The 27,226-nt window shown below is 41.1% G+C and overlaps 1 protein-coding gene across 4 annotated transcripts in view; it reads right to left on the bottom strand.

The window, feature by feature from the left end:
* Positions 1 to 27,226, bottom strand: part of SYT9 (synaptotagmin 9) — a 410,926-nt gene that overhangs the window by 167,068 nt on the left and 216,632 nt on the right. The window contains exon 1 of one of the 4 annotated variants that reach the window (XM_059931015.1): positions 20,294 to 20,667. The exons of the other annotated variants lie outside the window; for them this stretch is intronic. Coding sequence (XP_059786998.1) covers positions 20,294 to 20,438 — 145 coding nt within the window. The 5' untranslated portion in view covers positions 20,439 to 20,667. Of the gene's footprint in view, positions 1 to 20,293; positions 20,668 to 27,226 lie in introns of those variants that run through there. 4 annotated transcript variants of the gene reach the window in all.

Raw genomic sequence — 27,226 nt, 5'->3', positions numbered from 1 at the left:
TCTATCTTATAGCTCCTCTGAGAGCAAGCAGAAAACCTGAAGTTAGTAGCAGCCAAAATCTGATGTGGAACTGAAATCGGGACTATCCATTCCTCCCCAGGCCCCCCTAGGGAAATGTGTGGCCTGCAGGGACCCAGGGCACATTCTACACAATGGTTGTTCTAGCCCACCCTTTGCTACAGGCTCCAAATGTGGGGATGGGAATGCTGTTACCCCACCAACCAGCAGTCCCGGCCCACGCTATACAGTCCAGCACTGGCTTTTCCACACTCTAGTAATACCCCTAAAATGTTAATTTCTGGAAATGAGTGGTTTGTAGCAGATAGAAGCCTCAGTTAGGGGAACTATCAGGACCAAAGGGAGATGTTTCCTAAATTGACACTAAAAAATGGGCTTGGAGCTAAAATATATATTGTGCTATTTTATATTAGGGAAAAAAGTGTTCTGTCTTTTTCCAAATTTCTGTAACAGTAAAATAGCTTTGTCATGACAGCATTCCCAGATGCAAGGGAAAGAAGGCTATTCCTCTACTGAACAAAAGCTCACACAATGGCTATTTTGCCTCAGGTTCCTTCATTTATGTAAGTTTTCCCTTTCCAGGTAGAAGCAGCGTCCTTAAGGGCAGAGCTCTTGCAGCCTTCCCTTATCTTCCCTACTTTTTGAATTTACTAGGCTTTGTAGATTTTTATCTACAAATATTCTCCACATCTGGTGACAACTAATATATTTCTTGTGCATCTAAACATCAAAGTCAATACTTTCTCATGGAAGCAGATTTTTACAAGAAATTAATTTTAACTGATTCGACTCATCATCTAACAGTGGTTACCAAGGATACCAGATAGCCAAAATCACTTGGCTCCAACTTGCTTGTTAATCAAGAGATATTAACATAAAGCTGTGAAGAATTATGGTTGTCTAAGTAATCTGTCCAGAAACAATGCCCCCTCCCAATGTCCCCAAGTCCTGAACTCAGATAAAAAACATTCCAGTCTATAATAACCACTAAAAACATGCAAAGCTGTCCCTAGAATTTGAAATTCTGTGATTAGTATTTGGAAAAATGACCACTAATGGTTTCACTTTAATTCATTTCCTGATGAAGCACTAAACTGAGAATGGCTACTCATTTGATCTTATAGATCTGAAAGCAGATGATTTTCACCATGGCAGTTAATTGAGCATTCAGGTAATCTAGCTGAATCTGTCCTAAATCAAATATCCCATCACTGTAAATGTATTAATACAAGGTAGCAGCTAACAGATGAGCCTAGAATGTGCCTTTGAGGAGCAAAGAATTAAAATGAAGACACACAAAACAAAAAATGCTCCCTCTTGCTAAAAAGTCAATGTGGATTTTTTTAAAGTATACATAAGATTAAACACTATCTATAATGCATTACTCTACATATAAAAAAGAACCAAAGAATTGATACCTTCTCTCCAAAAGGCATAGGCAATCAAGTTACTTACCAATAGCATATTTCTTTACACTTTAAGAATATTAATTATATGTCATCCTTTGCAACTATTTTGTCCTACTTTGTGGCTTGTTTTCACTTTGTTTATAATGCCTTTTGCAAGAGGAAAAAAAAACTGTTGCTGTTGTGTTTGTCAAAATCCGTCAACCTTGTCTTTTACAGTTGTTGACCTTGGGGTCATGCTAAGGAAGGCTTCGTCTACTAAAATATGACAGAAACTGGTAGTTGCCATCCAGTATCTATTTTTTCCTTCTTCCAAAAAAAACAGAACACCTATTGTATTGAAATTACAATACATCAAGTCAAGAGACATTACCCAACTTACTTCGTAGCTAGGCCATGTTGACTAAATTCTGATCAATGATATGAGAGCAAAAGTGTTGAGTGGCACTTCCAGAAAGGTTACTTAAAAAGAGCAGACTCAGGTTGGAGGTAGGGTCTTTTGTCATTCCCAGGAACACAAATGTGAGTGCTGGAATTCCAGCAGCCCTATTAGCCCATGAAGTGACTTTGAGTTAGAAGCCATGCACTAAAGAAGGCAAAACAGAAAGACAGAAGGAACCTGGGTCTTATGACTACCTGGAGCCTCCCAGACCTGGACAGCCTGTCTCTAGATCTCTTTGCAAAAGAGAATTTTAAAATTTACCATCTATGTTTAAGCCCCTGTTATTATTTTCTGTCCTATATAGAGTATCCTGATTAAAAATGCCTATCCTATAATTTCCCCTAGAATTTTAATGGTTTTATTTTTTGTAAAAATTAAACCACAGGAAAATGTTTGGAAGTGGATCAGGAATATAGTGTTTTTCCCTAAGAGTTAACCAATTATTCCAACACCATTTACTGAATAATCAATTTTCTCCCCTGCTGATTTGAAATGCCACCTTTATTAGATACTACACAGCCATGCTACTTCGTTTAGTTCCATTTTGTTAATTTTTTTGTATAGTCTTTATTTCCTCTGAGAAGTGGGAAGTACAGTTAACTGTAGAAAGCTGAGAGTAGAAGTAGAGCTTCAGATGAATGGGAGAAGGACAAAGAAGAGGTCAAATGCTAGGGAAGAACCATCAAGCGGCACTGAGGCCCAGCTGAGATTAGACGCTCCAGATTACAGCATAAGGATTAACAGGGTGGACTTCGCAACCAGAATGCCTGGTTCAAATTCCAGCACCATGATTTACCAGCTGTGTGCAGTCATTCAATCACTTAATCTGTCTATAGTCCTCCTCTGTAAAATGGAGATGACACTAGAACCTACCTCAAGGTTGCTGTGTTAACCTTGTTATTATACAAAAGGCTTAGAACAATATCTGGCATTAAGTTCTGTTATGTATTATCATTATTATTATTTATTAATAATAATACTAGTTATAATGTAACTGTTCCTGTCATCGCCATCATCATTCTTAACATATTAAGATAGTGGCTTTTTTGGTTTCCTAAGGTATTATCAAGAATAATGTTGAATTCTATCCAATGCTTTTTTGGCATCACTTGAGAGGATTATGTTTGTTTGTTTCTCCAAAAACGTATTGTGAATGAGACACAATTTCCCACCCACTAGAAAGGCTATAATAAAAATGACAGATAATGACAAGTGTTGGTGAGGAAGAAATGGGAACCCTCATACACTACTGATAGGAATGTAAAATAGTGCAGCCATCTTGGAAAACAGTTTGGTGGTTCTTCAAAATGTTCAGCATAGAGTTACCATATGACCCAGCAATTCCACTTGTAGGTATACAACCAAGAGAAACGAAAACATACACCTGTGTAAAAACTTGCCCACAAATGTTCTTAGCAGCATTTTTCATAGTATCCCCAAATTGTGAACAGTCTAAATGTCCATAAACTGACGAACAGATAAATAAAATGTGGTATATCCATATAATGGAATACTAATCAGTAATAAAAAGGAAAGAACTAATAACACATGCTACAATATGGCTGGACCTCAAAAAACAGTATGCTAAGTGAAAGGATCCAGTTACAAAAGAGATTGCTTATTATATGATTCCATTTATGTGAAATGTCCAGGAAAGGCAAATTTATAGAGACAAAGTAGATTAGTGGCCTCCTGGAACTGGGATTAACAGTGAATGGACATGAGGGACCTCACTGGGGTGGTGAGACTGTTCTTAAGCTGATTTATCGTGATGCTTACACAGCTTCATAAACTGACTAATCACCGCTTAAAGTGGGTGAATTATAGGGTATGTAAAGTATACCTCAATAAAGTTTTTTTGTTTTTTTAAATGAGGGAATGACTGGAGATAAATTGAGGAAAAGTTGTGAAGCTTGTGTTACGTATTTTGTGTAAACATGGCCAAAACTTAAAAAAATTTATAAACAACAACAAAAACAACAACTCTACTAGTGCAATAACAGCTTTACCATTCTTGTATTCTTGAAATAAACCCTGCTGGGTTGCAGTATATCATTCTTTTAATACAAAGTTGTATTTATCTTACTATTATTTAACATAGAATTGGCTATTTACGATAGCCAAGACATGGAAACAACCTAAATGTCCACCGACAGATGAATTGATAAAGAAGATGTGCTACATATATACAATGGAATACTAGGGACTCAGCCATAAAAAAGAATGAAATAATGCCATTTGCAGCAACATGGATGGACCTAGAGATTATCACACTAAGTGAAGTAAGTCAGAAAGAGAAAGACAAATATCATATAATTTAACTCATATGTGGAATCTAAAATATGATACAAATGAACTTATTTACAAAACAGAAACAGCCTCACAGACAAAGAAAACAAAGGAGAGGGGATGGGGGAGGGATAAATTAGGAGTTTGGGATTAGCGGATACAAACTCCTACATACAAAATAATAAACAACAAGGTCCTACTGTATAGCACAGGGAACTATATTCAATATCCTGTAATAAACCATAATGGAAAAGAATATGAAAAAGAATATATATATATAAAAAACTGAATCATTTCGCTGTACACCAGAAACTAAGACACCATTCTTAATCAACTACAGTATACTTTAATAAAAAAATGAAAATACAAAAAATTTAAAGAAAAGAATCTAGTAGTATAACGGCCAATTCTGATCCCTCTCCGACATTTCCCCATGTTCTAAGCTGCATTATTAAGGGCGCTATGTAATACCCACTCCTCTCCATATGCTTCCCTGGATCAAATCTGATGACTGTCCATAGCCCTAAAACATCAGCTTTTACTGTAAAAGCATCTGCTATAGAGCTTTTGTTTGGTGACTCTGTTCAGTTTAACTTCCCAGTTCCCACGTACTGAGGCACTGGGAAGACAGCTGTGATTGAGTCACCAAAGCATAAGACAATATAAAAATTAAAAGATCAAAAAACCAGTGTAATGGAAAAGAGCTGCAATTTTAATCTTTATCGGCTGCAGAGTGGATCCTCTCAAACTGAACCTATGGGGATTAGTTTCCCCCCAGAGAAGCCCTCAGTAATCCACACATAAACGGCCTCTACAGCAGTGTGGAGTTAGGATCAATGGATGCTTCATTTGGAAGTAAAAAAGAAACACTTCGGGGGATTTTCTAGTTCTCTTTGCAGACTCTCTCTGAAATAGATTCCATAACATGATGAATTTTAGCTCCATCAAAATTAAAGTAATCCACACAAAGCACTTCCAAAGTCCCAGAAGAAGGATGACCTATAAATTTGGGATATTATGGTGACATTAAATCTAAAGTATCAGTCACAGTGGAACAGATTAGAGAAGAGCAAACAACAGTTTTCTCATTCCCTCTGAAATAATTTGGGAAGTCTTTAGAGCTAGCTCAGCTATGCCATCATTTGACATCCATATTATTATTATTTTTTATATTTATCATCAGTTCTCCAATTCCATTGCCGTAAAACATTCCTTCAACACTTCTGCCTAGATAAATACTAAGGGTCTACTACTTCTGGTATTTTCTTTAAAATCCCCCAGCTTTGACTCTGCAGGTACCCGACTGCACCACTACACCATCACTACCCATCCTCATCACAGACATTCCTCATGCAGGTCACTTCCCTCCATTCCTGGCCTGCTGTCAACACTACTTCTGTCTTTATTTTTGGTTAGTTCAATACTTCCCCAGCTCTGGTCTTTCTGTTCTTTTCCTTGTCTCCTTCCGTCACTTGTCCCACACTCTACCTTAGGGCCTCACTCCCATGATCACACTCTAGACCCAGTCATCCAGCAACTGTAGCCCCTCCATCTCTGTTTGGCCCCCTCCTCCTCACTGCATTCCCAGTAATCATCCTACCCCAGAGCACCTACAGTCCACTAACCCTACCACCTCTTCACTATCCTTAACGCCCCATGAGTCCACTTGACTCTCCTTACTCAGATGAAATTTCAGACTCAGTCATTCTAATCACTCCACTTTATATACCCTCAACACTTCATGTGGTTTTTTTATGTGTTTTTTTAATTGAAGTATAGTTGATGTACAATATTACATAAATTACAGATGTACAATATAGTGATTCACAATTTTTAAAGGTTATACTCCATTTATAGTTATAAAATATTGACTATGTTCCCTGTGTTGTACAATATATCCTTATGGCTTATTTTATAACAATATAGTGATTCACAATTTTTAAAGGTTATACTCTATTTATAGTTATAAAATATTGACTGTGTTCCCTGTGTTGTACAATATATCCTTATGGCTTATTTTATAACAAAATAGTGATTCACAATTTTTAAAGGTTATACTCCATTTATAGTTATAAAATATTGACTATGTTCCCTGTGTTGTACAATATATCCTTATGGCTTATTTTATACTTAATAGTTTGTATCTCTAAATCCCTTACCACTATATTGCCCCTCCCCCCACCCTCTCCCCCTGGTAACCACTAGTCTGTTCTCTATATCTGTGAGTCTGCTTCTTTTTTGTTATCTTCACTAGTTTGTTGTTTTTTTTAGATTCCACATATAAGCGATAACTATTTGTCTTTATCTGTTTGACTAATTTCACTAAGCATAGCACCCTCTAGGTCCATCCATATTGTGGCAAATGACAAAATTTCATTCTTTTTTATGGCTGAGTAGTATCCTATTGTGTGTGTGTATATATATATATATATACTATATATATAAATACACACATCACATATTCTTTATTCATTCATCTGTCGATGGACACTTAGGTTGCTTCCATATCTTGGCTACTGTAAATAACACTGCTGCAAACATTATGGTGCATATTTTTTCACATTAGTGTTTTTGTTTTTTTCAGATATATACCCAGGAGTGGAATTGCTGGGTCATATGGTAGTTCTTTATTTAGTTTTTTGAGAAACCTCCATACTGCTTTCCACAGCAGCTGCACCAATTTACATTCCCACCAGCAGTGTACGAGGGTTCCCTTTTCTCCACATCCTCGCCAACATTTGTCATGTGTGTCCTTTTTGATGATATCCATTCTGACAGGTGTGAGGTGATACCTCACTGTGGTTTTGATTTGCACTTCTCTCGTGATTAGTGATGTTGAGCAACTTTTCATGTGCCTGTTAGCCATGTGCATGTCCTCTTTGGAAAAATGTCTATTCAGGTCTTCTGCCCATTTTTTAATCAGGTTGTTTTTTTGATGTTGAGTTGTATGAGCTGTTTATGTATTTTGGATATTAACCCCTTACTGGTGATATCATTTGCAAACATTTTCTCCCGTTCAGTAGGTTGCCTATACACCCTCAACTCTTTTGCCACTCTTTCATTGTCATACATAAGCACGACCCTGCTCAAACACAAACTCCTATCTCTTCATGCCTGCACAAACACAGCTGCATGTGGTGGGAGAAAACCTCACACCTATGCTGGTGGATATCACTTTAAATTCACAAGCACCAACTTCAAGTAGGCCCTTAATGTTGTCCGGCAGGCACACTCCACTTCCCTAATCCATTCCATCTCCTACCTCCCGGACTATCACTTTCTATCTTTCCTGTTTTCAAACCTTCAGTATCTTCTACCTCATCCTCACTCTCAGCTGGTAACCTTGCTGCTTCCCTTTTCACTGATAATGGAAGAGTAATCAGAGGACAATTCTATAAGATCCCCAAACCATATCTACTCACTGGGCCCATATACTCTGCCCTGGTTCCTTGACAACAAATGAACTGTTGAAAAACCCACCGACTCAAGCACATCACTCGGGCAGTTCAATCCTCTGCATCATTTTTAACTTCTCTCCAGCATACAAACATGCAGTTATTTTCTCCTTTCTTTAGAAACCATCTTTTGAATCAATTTCTCCTCCCTTTTCCTTCACAACAAAACTAAAAAGTAGTGTATATTCTCTTTTTTCAACATCTCTTCTCTCTTTGTCTCTTGAAGAGTCTGTAATCAGACTTTCACCTACTCCATTCACCCACCCCCACTCCAAAACCATTCAGTTCAAGGTCACCAATGAACTACCACGTTGCTAAATGCAATGGGCAGTCCTTGGTTCTCATCGTACTTGACCCATCAGCTGCATTTCACACAAGGGCTCACGGCTTCCTCCCAGGAATACTTTCTGCACTTCCAGGCCATCACACTCCTGATTTTCCTCCCACTCTACTTAACTAATCCTTTTCAGTCTCCTTTGTTCGTTACTTCTCATCTCCCCCACCTCTAACTAGTTGTTTGACTTCTTTTATCTTAAGTCACCACTCGGTAGGCTCATCTAGTTTCTTGGCTTTAAATATCATCTTTATGCTGATGGCTCCTAAATGCATATGTGGAGACTAGACTTGGTCCTTGAACTCTAGGAGCATATCCAAATGCCCACTCAAGGATATCCCTCCAGCAAGCCTCCCCTCATTATCCTACATCATGAATTATTGTTCTCTACCAGATCATTCCCATCACCTAAGCGCTGTTATCTCTTAATTTCTTATAACTTATTATTTTTTATAAATTTTATTTATCTATTTTAATGTGATTTTTTTTTTTTTGGGGGGCTGCGTTGGGTGTTCATTGCTGCGTGTGGGCTTTCTCTAGTTGCGGTGGACGGGGTCTACTCTTTGTTGCGGCGCACGGGCTTCTCATTGCAGTGGCTTCTCTTGTTGCAGAGCATGGGCTCTAGGTGTGTGGGCCTCGGTAGCTGCAGCACGCGGGCTCAGTAGTTGCGGCACACGGGCCCTAGAGCACCCGGGCTTCAGTAGTTGTGGCTCGCGGGATATAGAGCGCAGGTTCAGTAGTTGTGGCGCACGGACTTAGTTGCTTGGAGGCACGTGGGATCTACCCGGACCAGGGATCGAACCCGTGTCCTCTGCATTGGCAGGTGGATTCTGAACCATGGTGCCACCAGGGCCAGGGAAGTCCTCTTATAACTTTAAATAAAAACAAAAACCCTTGATCTCACTTCCCTCACCAGTGACTGTTAACTCATTTCTCTCTGCTCTTGTCTACAGAAAAACTTGAAAGAGCAGTCTATACTCACCGCCCCTGATTCCTCTCCCATCAATTTCTCTTAAGGCCCCTCCAGTCAGGCTCTTGTTCTCACCTCTCTACCAAACGGCTTGTCAACATCACGTCCAATGACCCCTACGTCATGTAACTGCTGTGGTCAGTCAGTGCTCATTCTACTGGACCTAATGGTAGCATTTTACACAGCTGTTTATTTCCTCTCTTTCACACACCTTCTTCTTCTTGGTTTTCAGGTCAATACTCTTGCTTGGATCTTCTGCTCTCTTTATTAGACTTCTTTTGCTGATTCCTCATTTTCTCTCCAGCCTCTTAGTGTTGGAGAGTTCCAGAACTCGGTCCTGGTAATTTATCTCCTCTAGTCAACACCACCTTCCTAGATGATTCCTTTTAAATATCACCTCTAAGCCTACAACTCTCACATCTGTATCTCCAGCCCAGCCATCTTTCCCAAACTCCAGGCTCATATGTCCAGCTTCCTCGTCTGTTCCCCACATGGCTCACTAATAAGCATTTCCAAATTAATACATCCAAAACTAAGCTCCTAATTATTCCCCTCAAACTTCTCCTCTATTCTCTTGCTCAGGCCAAAATCTTGGAGTCATTCTTGATTCCTCTGTCTTTCATACCCTACATCCATCCATCAGCAAATCCCATCAGCTCTGCCTTCCAGCTACCCAGAATCTGACCACTTCTCACCACCTCCACTGCCATCACTCTGGTCAAGCCACCATCATCTCTCACACCAGCCACCTCACTGCTCTCCCTGATTCCACCCTTCCCTTCTACAGTCTGTTTTCTATATGCCGGTCAGAGGGATCCTCTCTATTCCTAAGTTAGATATTATTACTTCTCTGCTTAAAACTTTCTTAAGGCTTCCCATCTTTCTCTGAGTAAAACTGACAACGGCTTCTAGGGCCTTACAATCAGCCTGCCATCACCTCTCTGACCTCACCTACTACTTCCCTCTTCCTTGCCAACTCCACCACAGTGCCACTGCCCCTGGCTAATACCTAGATATACCAAGTATGTGCCTGCCTCAGGACCTTTACACCTGCTGTCCCGCTGCCTGGAATGCTCCTCCTCCTGATATGTGCACATCTTGCTCCCACATCTCTGACTTTTACTCATACATCCATTTCTCAGTGATGCCATTTTAATTTCCACACCTCTTCTCTTTCCATGCTTTATTTTTCTCCTTAGTGCTTATCACTGTCTAACATACGATGTAATTAGTTAATTTATTTATGTATTATTTTCCTCACACCAACATGTAAGTCCAATAAGGGCAAGCTTTTTATGTTCTGTTTGGTTCCCTAGTGTAGGTACAATACTGTATCAAGGTACCTAGGTGTGTACAATACCTAGAACAGAGCCTTGTACATGGGAGAGGTTCAATAATGTTTGATGAGTTAGTGAATGGCATTTCTAATCATAACCTCTGCCTCCAGAGTCATCTAATTAGAAGACAAACCTGCTCACCCCAGTTTTCAGCTTAAAACCCTTCAGTGGGTCTGCAGTGCTATAGCTGATGCAAACTGAAATGTCTTCAGCACCCAGGCATATTCCCTAAATGTGATAAGAAAAGTTTACGTGTGTGGGGCGGGGCAGGTGGGGCGGATATGAAAAGTGGAAAATGTAGGACCTGCCTAAGGGCATTCAATTCAATTATTTTAAAGAACTGCACCAGCCTCCTAGCAGCCCCTGTATATATTGGGTTGGCCAAAAAGTTCGTTCGGGTTTTTGGTACGATGTTACGGAAAAACCCAAATGAACCTTTTGGCCAACCCAAGAGCATAAACCACCATCTCCACAGCATGGCTTGGTAGGCACTAGGCAGGCTTGCCATGCTTACTCCCTCCTGGGCCCTCTAACATCAGAGGAAACAGACTGTGCATATCCTCAAACTGAGTGACTGCCATGCGACTGAACGCACTGCTTTTTCATTATTAAATAAACAGGCAAGGAAGCAAGACGTCACTCTTGGCATAGTCTGAAATTAAATCTGGAACCCAGATGTTTGAACCAGATGACTACACTTGCTAAAGGCAGTTTTTACAACTCTATGAGGTAATTACACTTGCGTTTCAAGGTGCCATGGTTGGGGATGTGAATAGGTAATCTCCCATGCAGTGATTCCAATCTGTCAGGACCTTAACTCAGCCAGGAAGAACAGCACCACCAACTTCAGCTTTTCTCCCATGAGAACAAGGAAGACTTGAGAAGTGTACTCACAGACTTTCCCCCATCCTGAAATCTCCTGGTCTACTTTGCTGAGAATGGTCCTTTGGGCTCATCGCAGTAAACTGTACTTCCTTCAAGATTTCTGCATCAGAGTCCTCTAACCCAAGTCCTCCGTGGGACTCTGACAATGGCAGACAAGGACTTCCATGATCTGACGACCAGTGTTCACAAGAGCAGACTCACCTCTCAACATTACCAACACACCCTCCACTTACTATTGCCGAAGATCCATCCTCTCCTGTCCTAGAACGTCTGTAAATTCCTAGAATGTCCTTCCCACCCACACATCCCAGGTAAAGTGCTCTGCCCAAGAATCAGCTTCTCCAGGAATTCTCTACAAACCCACTCAAGTCAGCTAATTACTTCTCTCCTCTTTTTCTGAACTGTATTCAGTATACATCTCCCTTCCAATCTTTATTTTATTAATTGCAATTATTGTTTTATCTCAGTTCCATAGGGGCAGTAACCATGTCTAATGTATCTTTGAATCAGTGATGCCTAACCTAGTACCTGGCACTTAAGAGGCATTCAATGGATGTTTTTTGAATTCAGCTTAATTATAATTAGAAGAGTGATCAACCAGTGTGGCTATAGTAGTAAAGTGCTAGGAAGGGAGGGGAGTTGGAAAGAGGGGGGAAAAAAGGAAAAAGATTCAAGTTATATAACAGCAATTTTTTTTCATATTTCACATACATAAAGGCAGCGCTTTGCCTTGGAAAGAATGTTACAATGAATCCCTATTTCTTGGCGCACTCCTAACATTATAAAAGGCAGTCTAGTGTAATGGATTGATTATAGTCAGACAACCCGAGTCCACTGACTACAGTGCTCCTTCTCTAAGCTAATTTGACAGAATATTTATGGTCCAACTAATGCAAACTGGTAAGAAATACATTAAGATTCTCAAAAAATAAATTTGTACATGGTAGAGAATAAACACACAAAATTCACATAACAGGAAATATAAATTGGTTTAAGATATTAAAAACATTCAACACTACAAACAAAACAATGCAAGTTGAAACAACAACCAGGTAGCTACTTAAAACCTGTTACATTAGCAAACTTTTGTTCACATTATACCACCTGATGGTAGTAGATTGACTGCTGATATGTAGCAGGGCTAACTGGCATAGATATACTGGAAAGCAGTTGGAACCCATTGGTGATAATTAACTATTAAGAAATTTTCCCAAAAGGGAGTAGGGTACTATAGATGTAAAATATTATTTATAGTAATAAAAAATCAGATGCTAGAAATACCCCAAAAGAAAGGTTAAGTAAAAAAAGATTTATCTACCTTCTGGAATATATAATCATCACAACAATTGCACAATAATGACTGTTCATCATGGAAAATTATAATGATAATAGTAATAATGGCTAATATTTATTGAGCATTTTCTACGTGCCCGGTACTACGGTAAGTATTTCACATGCGTTATGAGATAAGTACTAATGTAGGGTTGCTAGATTTAGCAAACAAAAATATAAGATGCCCAATTCAATTTGAATTTCAGATAAACAATGGATATCTGTTGTTTATCTGAAATTCAAATTGAACTGGGCATCCTGTGTTTTATTTGGGTAATAGCACCCATTTTATTCATGAGAAAACTGAGACACAGGGATTGAATAACTTTCCAGGGTCATATAGCTAATAAGTTGTGATAAAAAGTTAAGTTTACAAAAAAGTAGAACAGTAAATTTTGTTTATGAATGATTCCAGGCATACCTTGCTTTATTGTGCTTCACAGATATGGCATTTTTTTTACAAATTGAAGGTTTGTGGCAACCCTGCATAGAGCAAGTTTATTAGGCCATTTTTCCAACAGCACTTGCTCACTTCATGTCTCTGTGTCACATTTTGATAATTCTCCCAATATTTCAAACTTTTTCATGATTATTATATTTGTTATGGTGATCAGTAATCTTTGAGGTTACTATTGCAAATAAATTATGACTCACTGAAGTCTCAGATGATGGTTAGCGTTTTTTAGCAATAAAGTATTTTTAAATTACATACTTTTTTTTTAGACATAATGCTGTCGTACACTGAAGAGACCACAGTATGGTGTAAACATAACTCTTATATACACTGGGAAAGCAAAAAATTCATGTGTCTCACTTTACTGTGGCGGTCTGGAATCAAACCTACAATATCTCCAAGGTATGCTTGTATAAATAGGTGAAACACGAGCGTGCCCATGGATCACAGATGAGGGGAAGCGTGGACAGGTGATACTACTACCACCAAATCCATTTACTGAGCAGTTACTGGAGAACTTACTCTGCACACTGTGTTGCAACAGCCTTCCCCCGTCCCGTTTTACAGATGAATAAAGTGAAGAGTTAAATATTTTGCTCAAGGTCAATAAAGCTAGTAAGGGCACGATCAGATTCTGACTCCAAAGCTCTTGCTTATTCCACTTTGTCATCTTGATTTCCTGGGTGAGATTTTTTTTTTTTTTCTTTCAAGTGCAGTTCTATCAGTGTTGGTATAAGAGTTTTGGTGTGATAAAATACATGCACAAGGACACATGAATATTTCAAGGAGATCTGCAAAACCAAGTCATTGGGGTTTGCCTTGGTTTAAAGCCATACTTCAAGCCAACCCAATGCAAAACTTGAAAGAAAAAGTCATGGTGAACATTTACGGCTCAAATTGTGATTTCATTTAGAAAGTAATAATACATACTCCATACTTATCTTTTGGAAAGGGAGACTGCTCTCCCACTGATGCCCCCCACTAAGCTCCTCCCTTTCTCTACACACCTGAGCACATGAACTTGTTAGTTCCCTCAAGTAAGTCACTTAGGAAGGGATTATGAATTTTTTTTTTAAGCCAACCACATGAGAAAGCCCACGAGCACACACAAACACAAAAGTGCCAGTATGCTTTTACAGTGAAAGCAATGCCTGTGCTCTATACATAACAGGGAGTTTTAGGATGATTTCCCTTAGGTGTCAGCTTAAGTTTTCCTTGAGAGTTTAGCCCACATCAAGAAGTTTGCTTTTGATTGTTTATTCTGAAAGAGGCAGCTGGCCACAGGGCTGCCTGTGATGCCTTTACCACAATTTGCTTTTGTTTTTCCCTCTTGATAATTACCTCATGACTAAACCACTCACTGGTCCATGTAGAGGAATCCCGTGGAGATGAAAACACACTTGTTTAAATAAAATATTTATGAAGAAGCCCTAAAATGTCACTGAAGTAATGCAAATTAAATCTTCACATATTGTGCATCCAATATGCCACTCATTCCTTAGAAGACTCTCTAGTTCCTGATTGCAATTAACATTAATTTTTAAAAATTAATCCCATTGTGCATAATCACACAAATGTCTATTCATAAAAATCCAGTGTTTTAAGGCTGATTTTTCACTTGACTATCTTTGAAAATCTGAATTAAGGTTAAAGTTTAATCTCAATGATTATTTTGGAGATTTTTCCTTAGGAACTGCATTTAATTATTATTTTACATGTACATCTTTTTATAAGTTATTTCATTCTAAATCAATATAAGGTGACACTAGTGACGGTTCCACATTCTGGCCTTTCAATGAAATACTTTGGACATGATTTTCTCAATTTGTTCTTTTTTTTCCCCAAATTGAGTGGATATAATAGATTCTCATGATATTTTTGTAGAGTCCTTCAAATAAAAATTGGGGGTAATATTGTCAAAAGAAAGTTAACAATCAGTTAGTTGATTTGGGTGATGACTGCACAAGGTAATAGTCAAGGCCCCCGACTTGATACCATCTTTCCTAATTTTGCAAAGAAGAAATGTGAGCTGAGCTGAGAAGAGTTAGGTGGGTTCATCCTTCACTTATTGGCCTCAACAGTTGTCTTCCACCTGGTGCACATTACAGCCAACAGAGGAACTTATATAAAAATATACCAATACCAGGCCCCACCCCTGGAGATTCCAATTTAATTGGTCAGGATAGAGCTCAGTCATTGGTTATTTCTTGTTTGTTTTATTTTTGTTTGTTTGCTTGTTTGTTAGAGCTCCCTAAATGTTTCTAATATGCAACCAAGGTTGAAAACCAGTCTAGAAAAAGCTTCTCCTGACTAGGGTTAACATCTACTTAGAAAGAGGGGTCATCAGTGATGTGTAAAGCTCTATTTGACACCCTGACCAAGTGAACATCCTGTAGTTCACCAGAAAATGAAGAAAAAAAAGTCCCTAGAAATACAAAGCTGGAATGTCAAACGAAAACCAGTATCCTGAATAAAAGAATTCATGACCAAGATACCGAGCAATGTCCATCAACAGATGAAAGGATAAAGAAAATGTGATATATATATATATATAGATATATAGATATAGATATATATATATATAGTGGAATACCACTCAGCCATAAAAAAAGAATGAAATAATGCCCTTTGCAGCAACATGGATAGACCTAGAGAATATTATACTAACTGAAGTAAGTCAGAAAGAGAAAGACAAGTATCATATGATATCACTTCTATGTGGGATTTTTTAAAAAGATACAAATGAATTTATTTACAAAACAGAAATAGACTCACAGACACAGACATAGAAAACAAACTTATCATAACCAAAGAGGGAGGAATAAATTAGGAGTTTGGGATTAACAGATATACACTATTATATATAAAAATAGACAAACACGGGGACTTACTGTATAGCACAGGGAACTATATTCAATATCTTGTAATAACCTAGAATGGAAAATAATCTGAAAAAGAATATATAGGTGTGTGTGTGTGTGTGTGTGTGTGTGTGTGTGTGTGTATAAAACTGAATCACTTTGCTGTACACCTAAAACTAACCCAACATTGTAAATCAACTATACTTCAATTTAAAAAAGGAAAAATAAAAATACTGAGCAAAATCTGTATAACTGCATAGAATTTAACCTACTCTTAGAGATTAAATCCATTATAGAAAAACAGCATAGAGAAAGGACATCTAAATGAAAAAAAAACCTAGGAAATTTTCATTGACAACAACTCCTAGATTCTTAGTATATGTGATGTGTTTACCTAGAAGCTACTTTGACTTAGGCTCAACTCATTTTCTTAAATGGAACCCATGGCCTTGGGCTAGTTTAGCTCTCCGCACTTCAATTTATTCATATATACCAATCTCTTTTGGCAATGCTTCTCAAATGTTAATGTGCCTATGAATCACCTGAGGATCCCGTTAAGACACAGATTCACATCAGTAGGTCTGGTGCACAGTCAAACACTCTGAGCAGCAAGGTCTTAGAAGATGTTAAGAGGATTAAAGGAGATGACCTACATAAAGTGCTTGGCACAGATGTGGTTGGCACCCTTCAGAAGAAAAGACTTACAAGGAAAATAATAAAACATGGTTAAAACCTAGAAACCATTTGATCCAATCTTCTTTTCTTTTCCAGATGTGGAAACAACAGGATGAGAAAAGTTACAATCGCTACCCCCTAATAGCCGAATGGAGAAGAGACGAATTCTTTTTTGACTGCAATAAGTATAATCGAGATCAACAAGTAGAAGTTAAATTGAGCTTTTCATTCCACGCAAGGAAAGACCTTTTAATAACTGCTGTCCTACAATCAACTGGCCCTCTTGAGGAGAGAGAGTGAAGTCCCCAGTTACAAAGTATGAGCATTGACCAGTTGATAACATTAAAGAAGACTTCCATACTTCAGGTCCCTGTTGAACTAAGAGACATCACACATCTAATATGTACAAAAAAAAAAATCTTTAATAAAACAAAAAAATTTTTAATAAAACAAAAATTTCCTTATTTTCCTCCCCACTCCAACTCTGCTCCTCCTGAAGTCTTGCCCTATGCAGTAAATGGAGTTGCTTAGGTCAAAAAGCCTTGGGGTCAACCTTAACTCCTCTTCTCTCACCACTCACCTCCATTCCATCAACAAATCCTAGTGCTGTATCTTCAAACTGATGTCCAATATCCCCTTTGTCTGGATTACTAGAGTAACCTGTTAACAAGTTTCCCTGTCTTTACTCTTGAACTTCAACAGCATTTTCTCAACACAGCAGTCAGAGAGTTGCCACTTCTCTGTTAAAACCCTTCTCATTCAGGGTAAAAACCAAAGTCCTTATAATGGTTTAGAAGGCCATACATGATCTTCCCCCTCCAACCGTTAACCGTATTTCTTGTCATTCTCTATCTTATTCACTCTGCACCAGTCACCCTTGAACTCAACTATTCCTTGCATCACATCAAGGATGCTCCTATCTCCTGACCTTTGCACTTGCTCTTCCCTCTGCTGTGAAGGTTATTCGCTGAGATTCACAAGTTTATGCCGGACATTGCCAATATATGAAACAACATAATGACACCTAGCAGAAGGATTCTAATTGCTCTCTATGGAAAAGTGCTCACCCTCAGCTTAAAGATCCACATTTTACTTCCCATAGTTGGTACAGATGAAGGATTGGGTGAGGTATTCCAGTTCCAATTTATGACTTAGCTTCATCAAATTCTCTCTCAATGCCAAGTTAGGGAAGACTAAGGACTGTACTCCTACATCAGAGCACTGCAACTACCTGGGCAAAGAATAACCCTTCTGATGGCCCACTGATTTGTGACCCAGGCTTATCCCACCACTGAAAAAATGAACAAACATCCTAGATGCGGTATCACTCTGCTGTCCACAGGGAATTATATGTGGTTTCTCCTTTCAAAACCAAAGTTCCTCAGTTGAGCTTGAGAAAACCTAGCTACCACTGGGTAGCCAGGGATGAACAATGGGCAGAAAAAGCTGAAACATGGCATTCATGTGGGACCCACATGCCAGGGCTGCTGCTGGGCGTGGTTGTGCCAGGTCCCACTACACTGCAGCAGCGGCGCCATTCACAGCTTTGGGCAGTGCAGCTACTCCAACCACTCAGCTTTTAGGGCTCGGAAATTAAAGGCACTCTTGGCTTGGACAACCAAACAGCTTTACAGGGATGCAGACAAATGCATCTGATGTAAGAATTAATGTGGGCAAGGAGAGGAAGGAGGGAGATGAAGGGAGATGCTGGCCTGAGCTGAGCTGCCCTGGAAGAGAGGGTACACTTTGGATGTGGGCTTCAGCCTCAGTTCCTCTGACCTTGCACTCACAGTCCCCCTCCCCACGCCTGTCCCGTGAACAGGCTACTTCCTGACCCAAATCAAAGCTCACGAGGGTCATGGGGCTACCTCCAAACCACTGTGCCCTAGTTTAAGAAAGCAGAGCAGTGCTTTCAGGAACTCAAAGAGCAGCACGGCATACTCTTTATCTATGGCTATTTCTCAGCCAAGGAATCAGATGTGTCTTTTGTAAGGAGTCTTCTCTGGGATTCTTCCTCAGGGGCTTTCCAGTGCAGGGGCTGAGGAAAACTTTAGAACATGGGATCTAGCTCGAGGATTAAAAGGAGCAGAGGCACAAAATCAGCCAAAAAGCTGTGGAGTGTTAAACATGCAACTCGGCGAGAGGCCTCATCCATCTTCTCTTGTAAAGCCAAAGAGGACCGCTCATGTGCGGTAACAGTGGGAACTCCCGGCACAGTCAACAGGCAAAGAAGTGGCGCATTTCAACACTAACACTTGCTTTGGGTGAAGCAAGCTAGATTATTTCTTGTTCCCGCTGCTTAAGGACAGAACTTTCCCCAATGAGGACACCATCCTGGGCTCCCAGTTCATGAATAAAGTGCTCTTATTCCTGTCTGCAGTCTGTGCAGCACATCAGTCCAGCAAGGAGGCACACAAGGGCTGGGCATTAAACCTCCGGGGAAATCATTTGAAATCAACAGTATTTCTTGACTTAATTCTCCACTTTGAAGTAACACATTAGTGAGCATGCCATAAACTTAATTAATGTAACCACAGGCAATGGGGAGCAGTAATCTTTCTTTTACAAAAAAAACCAAAAAAAGCCTTTGAGTAGGGAAAATCTGATATAAACTTTTATTAGATGACTTCTCTTCACCCCACAGACTCATTTTGGATATACTATCAAGGAAATGCTATTTAAGTCAGGCTCAGTGTATACCTCTTTATGAATCAAATAATTCTCTAATTTATCCTTGGGTAAATGAATTTTTATATAATGGATTGGCTTAAAATGAGGTAAATTCATCCTGGATACTTTGCACACCAACAGCTCAGTTCCAATATTTATACACAGGAATATCAGGGGAGGGGCCCTTTTCTTACCCCATCTTTAACAATCCAACCACAATATGCTTTTTTTTTTAGTATTTAGGTTGAGAGACTATTCGAGAAAATGATTCCTCATGGTGAGAAGAATCTCAAGTAAACATTTGGAAGGAATGCGTCTTCCAGTAACCAGCAGTGGATGAGAAGATGTGGGAGACCCAGGACCCTGGGGAAAGCAAACGGCTCCACTAAAACTCCCTCTTCCAACCTTAATTGGTCAAAGGCCAAAATAAATGAACTTTCCAAAGTTAGGAGCTTCGAAACTTTCACTAGGAATAACTGTAGGTGCACAAGCCATGACCCGTGAGCCCATCGACCTTCGTGTGCCCCGTGGCGGAATCTGGTTGAGCTGGGAGCCCAGGCCCAGGCCGCCTCCAAGCCGAGAGACCCGGAGGGAACGGGTTCAGGCCCGGCTGCCCAGGACCCGGAGCTCTCAGTCCCCGGCCCAACGTCGGCTCCCGCCCCGCCCTTCTCACCCCAGACCAAGGAAAGGAAATGGGCACTCCGGGAAGAGGATGGGGAGCGCCCGGTGGGATTCAACCGCAGCCCGGGGCCGTCCCCAACTCCCAACTTCCCAGAGTTTCCTCTGGCCTCGTCCCCCTTCCCATGGCTCGCGAGACCGCCGCGGCCTCTCCTCGCCCGGAGCGCAGAGCCCGGGAAGTGGAGCTCGGAGCTCGGGAGCCGCCCCCCGGAGCCCCGGTGACAGAAGCGCAGGTGACGGGCGTGGTGCCTCCAACCCCGCGCCAGCCCACCCGGACCCGGCCTCCATGCAGCAGCCTCCGCCGGGGTCCCTGCCCGGGTCCAGCATCAGGCCACCGTGCGCTGGTTCCTGGTGCCCTCCCCTAGCTCGGTGGTCACCCGCCCTCCTCCCTCCAGTCCGCGTCGTTCTCCTGTCTCAGGCCCCGGTGCGGCCCCTACTCCCAGCCCGGGGCCCTCCGGTCGCGCCCGGCAGCGGCGGCGATACTCACCTGGGTCGCGGAGCCGGGGTCTGGCGCGGTCCCGCAGGTGGTAGATGAAATCCTGGCAGCTGTCGTGCTCCAAGGCCCCGCGGGCACAGAGCTCGGCCAGCAGCTGCAGCGCCTGGTGACAGAGCGCGTCCCTGGCCCCGGGCATCGCCCCCCCGCATCCTCGGACCGAGCCCGGCAGGCGGGCGCGGGAGACAACCCTCCGCCTGCCAGCTCAGAGCCGCCGCCTCCGGGCCGTCCGCGCTCGCCGCCAGGGACCCGCCGAGAAACGGCCCGAGCCCAAGCCCCAGCCCCAGCCGGCCCGGCCTCCCACCGGTTGCATGCAGCTCTTGGCCAGCCGGTCAGTCGGGTTTTCTTTCTCTCCCGCCCTGCCCCTCCGTCCCTCCCCCGGCACGGAGGAGAGGCGGTGCCGCACAGCCCAACGCGCCTCTCTCCTAGCGCTCCGCCCGCCCCTCGTGGCCGCCGCGGGGCGGGGCGGGGCGGGGCGGGTCAGGGGTGCGCGCCAAGGGGTAGGATCCCGGCGGCCCCTGCCTGGGCGCCGGCGGGGGAAGGGGGGCGCTCGCGGGCTCCTAGAGGAGCGCGGGACTCGGCTCGGGACCTCGTGCTCAGAGCGACCGCGCCCAGGTTTAGAGAGTGTGTGCGGGTGCGCGCCCCGTCCCGATGCAAACCCACACCCTCTCCCACCGCCCCTCGCCGCGGGAGTCCAAAACATGTTCTTGGGTGCGTTGAGTGAAACGTGCAGTCTGAACCACACCCGCCAGATCTGGAGAACCGAGTCCCGGCTTTGAACTTGAAAAGCGCAGTCGGGGCATAAGCCATGGGCCTAAAGATGCTACACGCCCAAATGCGGGGTCTGGGGCCGAGATTCTCCAACAAAGGAAAAAATTTCTCTACCGCAGGGCCTTTTCGACCACCTTGGTGATTTGGAAAAGGTGGAGACTCTCAGATCAGAACTAAGGTCAAATAAATGGCTCCTGAGAAAGACGCTGGGACTTACCTGGAGCTTCGTAGACCCTGGCTGGTCTTCCAAGCAACTGATTGGAAATCTGAGGATGGCCAATGATTCTCCAGCATCCACCAAGGAAGAGTATCACAGAATCTGGGATGTTTGGAAGGGAACACAGGGCACCTCTCATACATCCATCTCTTCAGCCTTTAAGGCAATAAGCCTAGAGATAACCAGGGAATACTGAGCTCGTGTGTGTGTGTGTGTGTGTGTGCGCGCGCACTGTGCCACAGATCTTTTAGCTATATAATCTCATTTAATTCCCTCGATAGCCCAACAAGGTCTGTATAACTATTATGCTCATTTTACCAATGACAAACCTGAGACTCAGGAAAGTAGCACCTGCCCAAGTTCATAGGTGGGGAGGCAGGGAACCTTGATTTTTTTTTTTTTGCCTTTACTTAACACTAGTGTCCTGCTCTAAAACAGAGTAGAATCTGTACAACTGACACTTTTAGCCGTAAGGCTGTGCTGTTGCTAGGGATATCTCATAGCAAATCATATTGTGCAGAAAGGTAGTTCAGAATGCCATAGAGTGTTCACCCAACAGACAAGCTTTAGAATACTGCTGTACACGGCGCTGGGGCCTCAAGGACTTAACATTAGAATAGCAGAGAAAATGCAGAATTGTAAAGGTAAAGCTAACTTCAGAGAGTTGTGAAAAGGTAAGTAGGCTCTCTGCCCTAGGAAAACTAGGAGGGAAAATAAATTCACAGAGAGAGAGAGCCTTCGGAGGAGGTAGAGCAGAAGCTGGTCTTTTTTTTTTTTTAAAACATCTTTATTGGAGTATAATTGCTTTACAATGTTGTGTTAGTTTCTGCTGTGTAACAAAGTGAATCAGCTTTATGTATACATATATCCCCATATCCCCTCCCTCTTGCGTCTCCCTCCCACCCTCCCTATCCCACTGCTCTAGGTGGTCACAAAGCACCGAGCTGATCCCTCTGAGCCATGCAGCTGAGAAGCTGGTCTTTGAAAGGAGGGAACTCTTAGAGAAGTAGGGGAGAGATTGTGGATGCTAGGGCTGGTGTAGTAATGGTGAGGAGGAGCAAATTTGAAAAACATTTCAGGTGTGAATTGACAAGACTGCAACTAATGGAATGAGAATGAAAGCCATAGAAGTTCCAAAAACTGACCTGGCTTATACGTGGCGAGCCCCTGATGAAACTTAGAATTGCAAGCCCAGAGTTTTAGGACAGTTTTATTTTATTTAGGAGAGTTTTATTTTAACCAACAAAATGTGTGGAAGTGATATTCCAGTATCAGAATGGTGATTGGCAGGGACGTGGGGAAAGGAATCCTGGCGCACTGTTGGTGGGAATGTAAATTGATGCAGCAACTATGGAACTATGGATGTTCCTTAAAAAATTAGAAATAGAACTACCGTATGATCCAGCTATCCCACTTCTGGGTATTTACCTGATGGAAATGAAATCACTAACTTGAAGAAATATCTGCACCCCCATGTCCATTGCAGCATATTCAAAATAGCCAAGACATATATATATATACACACACACACACACTCATACACAATGGAATATTATTCAACCTTGAAGAAAATCCTTCTTGATTTTCTATGTTTCTATGATCCTCATAGAAACAGAGTAGAATGATGGTTGCTAGGGGTTAGGGATGGGTAAAATGGGGACATGTAGGTCAAAGGGTACAAATTCTGTTATAAAGATCCAATGTACACATGTTGACTGTACTGAGAGTAACTCTTAAACATTCTCACCACAAAAAAATAAAGTTTAATAAAAAGTTAAAAGGTGATGGATGTGTTAATTAACTTGATCTTGACCTTGGTATCATTTCAAGATGCATATGTATATCAAATCATCATGTATACTTTAAATATATACAATTTTATCTTTATTCCTCAATAAAGCTGGAAAAATAGAAGTCCCTTAAGTGTTTCATGCCATTCTTAGACCATATCGTCACTCCTACTCCCAAGACCTAGATTCTGTACTTGGGAAGTGGTTTGGGATTCCTAATGGCAGAACTTCCTATTAATTGGCACTTTGTTTGATTCATTTCCTTGCCGGGTAGTTGCCTTTAGCAAAAGAAAATAAGATTCAACTGGCGTGACTTATTCTTAGTGAGCCCATGCTCTCTCCCAGCAATTACTCCCGTGAAATACTCACGAACCTCCTGCTTAATTATCCCAAGCAGGGGTTCATCCTCACACTTGCTCTAGAGCCGAAGTATAATTCACTTAGACCAAGAGACAAACTGGGTTCATGTTCCATAACAACCGCTCTCTCATCTTGGGCATCAGTCTCCTGTGAGCTTGGTCCTTCCCTGTTTGTAGTTTTTCTCGAGAGATGAAATGAAAGCAAATTTGGATTGTGTAACTCCATGTTGTCCACGTGTCTGCTATCATTGCACCAAGAAGCGGGTTGTTCTGCTTTATCTTTATTCTTCCTTCCTAGGCTGTGTGGGTTCCTTCCCAGTTTTATGGTTGCCAGTTACAAAGTTCTAATTCCAATTTCTTTGACTTTAAAGAAAGTAGAGATTTATTAGCTTTACTATTTAACAGATACACCATAAAAGGATATACTGAATGGAACAGAAGGTGATGATCTGGGTCAGAGAACCTGGCACTCCTCTGCTTCTTAGTAGATACTCACGGTTCTCCATTTGTTCATCTTTTCAGAACGAGGCCAGAGGACAGAGCAGAGGTCAGATTTGCGCTAACTGAGAGAAACTTGGACCTCAGGACCTTCCCTCACCAAATAACTTTTTTAAAAATACATTTTGCATCCCTGGAGCTGCCTTTCAAAGTGGCTGATGTCATTCACCCTGGACAGGTCTGGGAAACAGCTGGAGTCGCTCTGGACGCTGGAAAGAGAGAAGATGATGGAGTCCAAAATTGGCTAGACTGTGTCACAGTGGTCATGGAATGTCCAACTAGCTAAAGAAGTGCCAGAAGAAAAGATTCCAAATAACCCACACCTTTCCTTATCTTCCACAGCAAGCTTCCCTCCCTCCTCAGCGCCGAAAATGGATGAAGAGCAGGTGGACCTGCACTCAGGTGCCTGTTTATTAAGAGAAGAGGTGGATGTGAATGTTTATGGGTAACCATATTAAGGTATTAAGCATTTAGAGTTTCAACAATCCCTTTCATTATCTTTGCTTAGCAACAAATAGCTTTGACAAAAATCTCTGCGTATACACACACACATAGAAACACAGAGACAGAGAAGCATCCATTTTATTGCCTCTAGCCTTATTCAGAAGATCATAAGAAGACCACATGTTTTTCTCAGCCCTCACTCTGTCCAAAGAACCAGGCTTCAGGTTATTGGCTAAAGAGTGTAATACTAAATCACATTTAATTAACTAGTCAATTCATCAAATGTCCATTTTTTATTCAAATGTCTATTGAGGGATCACTTAATGCAAGAGTTTTTTTGATACAACTTCTGGGTTGAATATTATATTTCCATATTGAAGCTTTCTTCTTCTATCTTGCATTCATTATTCAAAACTTCACCCTTTTAGTACTGCTTATACTTTGAGTTATCCCCATTGCAAATTTTCTTGACTTTTCTCTCCCACCTCTAACCTATCTGCTCCTAATTTTATTCTTCTCATTTTCTTTCTGTAAATCCATTCTGCAAAGCTTTTATCAGGAAGCAAAGTAGACTTTGGAATTCTAGAGGTCTGTTTGAAAGTTATCATTATAATTATCATATTTCTATTATTTTTACTATAGTTTTTTGAGCTCATGCTATGTGCCAGACACTCTTAAAAATGCTCTATATAGATGAGCTCATATAATCTACGTAACAACCCTATGAGGAGAGTACTGTTATTAACTATCCCCACTTTTCAACTGAGGTAGCATAAGCACCAAAATAAAGTAGCCTTCCTAAGGTCACACAGCTAATCAGTGGTAGTGATGAGCCATGTCACTCCGGAGCCCTGCCCTCAACATTGCCCTCCTCTGCAGGTGGTTTCAGTGGGTCCAGGTGACAGCACAGAGTCCATGTGCTGAAGCTGAATGGCCCAAGTGGCCGAAAGAGCAGCGCTGGCACTGTGCTTTCACCAACTCTGGCGGATGCAATCAGATCTACACCTTGATTTTGTTTCCTGCATATGAGGATGGGTAGGTCTGATCAATCTACATTACATCCCATGTGGTCTTTCCAGACTGGCCTTTATAGCCAACATTTCTTGGGTACTTGCTCTGTACTACATAGTGTCTGCTGTGCTTTATGTGTTTGTTTTGACTGAATCAACCATTTGAAATAGATATTGTTATTATCATCCTGACTTTTAGATGGGAACACAAACTCTGAGGCCTAAGTCACATGTCCAAGGTCACAGAGCTAGCAAATGATGGAATAAAGATTCAAATCCACGTTATGGAGACTCCAAAAACTGATATTTAACTGTCACACAATATGCCTCCCCATGAATTTCATATCAGAACTGCCCGGCAGGATTTTTCAAGTTTTATATACATTCTTAGAGCCGCTTATGATCCCCCTGGATGACTGCAGGAAAACCAAATCCACACTCTAAAATGAATTATATAAGTTTACTAAATTTGAAGAGATTATAGTCGAAAACTTCCCTAACATGGGAAAGGAAATAGCCACCCAAGTCCAGGAAGTGCAGCAAGTCCCATACAGGATAAACCCAAGGAGAAACACGCCGAGACACATAGTAATCAAATTGGCAAAAATTAAAGACAAAGAAAAATTATTGAAAGCAGCAAGGGAAAAACGACAAATAACATACAAGGGAACTCCCATAAGGTTAACAGCTGATTTCTCAGCAGAAACTCTACAAGCCAGAAGGGAGTGGCATGATATACTTAAAGTGATGAAAGGGAAGAACCTACAACCAAGATTACTCTACCCGGCAAGGATCTCATTCAGATTCGATGGAGAAATCAAAAGCTTTACAGACAAGCAAAAGCTAAGAGAATTCAGCACCACCAAACCAGCTCTACAACAAATGCTAAAGGAACTTCTCTAAGTGGGAAACACAAGAGAAGAAAAGAACCTACAAAAACAAACCCAAAACAATTAAGAAAATGGTCATAGGAACATACATATCGATAATTACCTTAAACGTGAATGGATTAAATGCTCCAACCAAAAAAAAAAACAGGCTTGCTGAATGGATACAAAAACAAGACCCATATATATGCTGTCTACAAGAGACCCACTTCAGACCTAGGGACACATACAGACTGAAAGTGAGGGGATGAAAAAATATATTCCATGCAAATGGAAATCAAAAGAAAGCTGGAGTAGCAATACTCATATCAGATAAAATAGACTTTAAAATAAAGAATGTTACAAGAGACAAAGAAGGACACTACATAATGATCAAGGGATCAATCCAAGAAGAAGATGTAACAATTATAAATATATATGCACCCAACATAGGAGCACCTCAATACATAAGGCAACTGCTAACAGCTGTAAAAGAGGAAATCAACAGTAACACAATAATACTCGGGGACTTTAACACCTCACTTACACCAATGGACAGATCATCCAAAATGAAAATATATAAGGAAACACAAGCATTAAATGACACAATAGACCAGATAGATTCAGTTGACACTTATAGGACATTCCATCGAAAAACAGCAGATTACACTTTCTTCTCAAGTGCGCACAGAACATTCTCCGGGATAGATCACATCTTGGGTCACAAATCAAGCCTCAGTAAATTTAAGAAAATTGAAATCATATCCAGCATCTTTTCTGACCACAACACTATGAGATTAGAAATGAATTACAGGGAAAAAAACGTAAAAAACACAAACACATGGAGGCTAAACAATACGTTACTAAATAACCAAGAGATCACTGAAGAAACCAAAGAGGAAATCAAAAAATACCAAGAGACAAATGACGATGAAAACATGACGATCCAAAACCTATGGGATGCAGCAAAAG

Source organism: Balaenoptera ricei, chromosome 8 (assembly GCF_028023285.1).
Source record: "Balaenoptera ricei isolate mBalRic1 chromosome 8, mBalRic1.hap2, whole genome shotgun sequence".
NCBI lineage: Eukaryota > Metazoa > Chordata > Mammalia > Artiodactyla > Balaenopteridae > Balaenoptera > Balaenoptera ricei.
The sequence above is the reverse complement of the archived record's forward strand: the minus strand, read 5'-3'. Positions and strand labels throughout refer to the sequence as shown.